We start from the raw sequence: 3,482 nt of genomic DNA, 5'->3' as shown, positions 1-3,482 counted from the left end.
CACATTTCGTTAATTAGCCAGTACCGCTAAATTAAGCCCCTGGGATGCGAACCATTTCGAGCTGGTGAAATTATTACAAGGGAATAAAACGCGAGCGTGAATAAAAATTAATTCCCCGGTATTGCAAAAGGTAGGAGAGCTGTTCTACACTTCGGTTTGTTCTCCAACAGCTGCGTTATTTGCAAACGCTCAGCAATATATCCGTGGAGAAAAATTCGACCATCATCTTTCCCCTGCCCGTCGAATTCCTGGCTCCTTTCTTCAGCGGTAACTTTCACCCAAGTTCGAAGAGCAAAGAGGCACTTGGAACATCCTCCGAGAAGCTTGCCACTGGCAAACAATTCAAGATTCAGCCTGACGTCCACTTGAACGTCGACAGCGTCAAAATAACGCCGAAATAACCAGGTATGCTGGACTTTTTATTATTCCATCAACCCTTTCGCTGTTGTTGACGCCTATAAAAATTTGGAAAATTTGAAGAAACAGTGTCCTTAGCGCCAATTTTGCTTTTCGCGGACTTTCACCGTAATTTAATCCTTAATTTCTCTTCTTTGCACACTTCTACCTGAATTGAACAAAACAAATTTCACAAAAAGATTTTGCGATTGAAATCTGCCGTAGCGAAAGGGTTAAAAATTCACAGTCGTAAATCTGTCTTTGGTTGGATGCAAAGTGTTGGAATTTCTATATTTATAAAAAACAACGTAAAGATTGTTTAACCTTTAGAGGGCCGGGATTTTTCCATTGCAAAGTTTCCAAGTTTGTTCACGGCCACTACTGTGGCCAGGCCGGCCCTCCGAAGTGTAAGGCGCTGTGCGACGCGCCTAGGCAACGACCGCGGGACCCAAGCCGCAAAGGGCCTTAGACACCCCCACCCCAAGACTTGCAAGGTCCCAACGGCCGAAGAAGCATATAAAAACGGGGAAAAGGGCAGCGGCCCACGCGATATCGCAAATAGCCACCGACGTTATTCTCAATCAGTTATTTTAAGCGCCTGTATTTCCTTAGTCTTACAAAAGGAAATCTGCAGTCTAGTTAATAGACAATTGATCCGCGATCTCGAACTTAACTGTGTGAAAAGAGCACTTATTTAAAAGGTCTCGTAGCACTCCTAAGCGCGGATGCGTATTTGAGCGTCCGTACCGGACTCACTTTTTCCGCCTTCGAGGCTACGATCCAGCAAGGTGTGCGCTAAACCTCAGGTGAAAGACTCTCCCCGCTTAAGCTCCGTAAGAAGCGTACATTCGAACTCAAAGGCAAGCCCAAAGTGAAGCAAAGAAAATTTTCCTAGGTTCGACATGCATGTCAGATTAATTACGCGTCCTTTGATCGAATTTATCGGCAGGCAGAGGTATCTGATTGGAAACCGAAATCAACGGAGCTTGTCGATCTCGTGAAAGCATCGCCCTTTAGGTAAACTCGGCCGCGTTTTCGTCGTCGCACAGACAACCGCGACGTTCTGATTACAAGTGACGCACGAATTTCCGCGTGCACGGGCGAAACGGCTCGACAAATAAATAGGTAAACTCGTAATTTGGTTCAGAACCGAGTTTCTGTTTGATCTCCGACGTTTCCGCGTGGCGGAAAGAAAATACACGCGAGCGAGCGAGCGAGCGCTTCACGGGATGCTCGCCGATGCAAATGAGCTTGTCGTTCCGCTAGTTCACTGCTGCGAAAAGACCTGGAAAACACGGAAAGTTGCGGGAGTTTTGGGTAGACTGGCACGATCTATAAATAAAACTCCGATGGACTGTTGAAATATTGAAATTATCGAACGTCGAACCTCTTTTCTATCCATCGATCTGCGATGCCCGGATTTGCCTGAGTTTCGAGAAACTGAGCGCAGGTATTCGGGTAACACTTGAATCGGAGCAATTAAAGATCGACGTTACGTGGGAAAGAAAGTTTATCAAAACTGGCGGAACGATGACCAAATAGAGAATGACCCGAGGATGGAAAAATGAGGCTATTTCAGAGATTGAGGAAGATGATCTTTGGGTTATGAGTTGAGAGGAGTAACGATGAAAATTGGTGACTAGTTGTCACGTCGCGATGTGTGAACAAACGCCGGCGGAAGAATCGCAGTATGCGTGTCGAAGAGAATTTCCGCGTCACGTTCGAGATATTACTGCGTGTCGTGAAAACGCGAAACGTACGTGCCCAGTGAGGTCTCCCTTTGTGAAATTTACCTACGTATCGAAATGATCGCTTACAATTAGTTTCTTTGAAAAGTCCAGGGGAAATATTAACGCAGCGTTCGCGTCGAATAGAAAAGGTTGAAATAGGCTTGAGAGGTGTGGTTAGAACGGCTGCACGAGACTGGAAAGCACTTTAATTGCCGGTGGACGTGACAAAAGTAATTAAATTCGTTTAGCCACGTGTCAAAAACAAACCGGAACATTAAACGGCGCGCGAACAAGAAAGGAAGAGAAAATATAAATTTCCATACTATTATGGAACCGCGGGTTCAGGCGGCCACGGCGGCTCATTTCCTTCCGTTTTTTTAACAAAACGAAATATCCAGCGCGTAATGTATGTAGAATGTTTCATAAACAACGACGAGGAGCTTTAACGCGGACTATTATTTACGCGGAAAATTTTTTCGTGAATTATGGCGCTTGTTAACCGTGCCACGACACACGGGTCCGGCCAGGATTAAACAGCCCGCCGGCGCACGGAAACTACCAGGAAGTATTTCGTTTGAAAAAAAGAAAGAAACTAATTCATCGTGGACTGGGTTTGCGGGATTATCGCGACCGCATGGAACTCAATAAACACAACTGTCCGAACGTGTTCCGTGCAATATGCGAAGAAGAAGTTGCCGGTTTTCGAGAAAAAAAGAATTTTCGATAAACTTTCGATTTCTTGTAAGACGCTTTTCCTCGTTTTTATATGTTTCTTCGGCCGTTGGGACCGTGCAAGCCTTGGGATCCCCCACCCCAAGTGCAGCCTGCGCTCGTCCTTGTCTAAGGCCCCCTGAGGCTTGGGTTCCGCGATCGTTGCCTAGGCGCGTCGCACAGCGATATACATTACATATGTATATTGGAAATAGGTTATGGAAATGAAATAGCCTTTGTAAACTGTTAATATTCTATTTATTATCGGACTCAGGGGAAACGTCTTTACTGCGGTCCGCCATCAGTTTTTTTATGGCCCGCGAGTTATGTACAGTTAAATGAAATATTATCCTGATTTGTCAAAAAATTTTCATTTGTAGTTAACTACCTACATACTGTCCGACAAACCTAAAGTGAAGCCTCTGACGACACAGCCTAGCAAAATGGAGGCAAATAGGCGGTTCAGGTCATCCTCACTACTCTTGGGCCTTACGCTGCAGGCCCTTGCGGACTTAGGAAAACGAATTTAAGTCAGCTGTCGATAATGTAACACGCTGATAAAAGAACGGAAAACTAAAAATTATTTGGTCGCCTTGTCCTCTTACCTACGTTGGCGCGTAAGACATATTTAATAGCGCAGACGTT

At 45.2% G+C, this 3,482-nt stretch overlaps 1 protein-coding gene across 1 annotated transcript in view; it reads left to right on the top strand.

Annotated features, from left to right (window-relative positions):
- LOC108577741 (band 7 protein AGAP004871-like) overlaps nucleotides 1-401 on the top strand; it is a 10,673-nt gene extending 10,272 nt beyond the window's left edge. The window contains exon 6 of the mRNA XM_017940932.1: nucleotides 171-401. Within this exon, the coding sequence (XP_017796421.1) occupies nucleotides 171-401 (231 nt within the window). The remainder of the gene's footprint in view (nucleotides 1-170) is intronic.
- Nucleotides 402-3,482: the final 3,081 nt, after the last annotated feature.

Source organism: Habropoda laboriosa, unplaced genomic scaffold (assembly GCF_001263275.1).
Source record: "Habropoda laboriosa isolate 0110345459 unplaced genomic scaffold, ASM126327v1 scaffold816, whole genome shotgun sequence".
In the NCBI taxonomy this organism is placed as follows: Eukaryota; Metazoa; Arthropoda; class Insecta; order Hymenoptera; family Apidae; genus Habropoda; species Habropoda laboriosa.
Note: the sequence above shows the minus strand (reverse complement) of the source record. Positions and strands in the feature narration are given on the sequence as shown.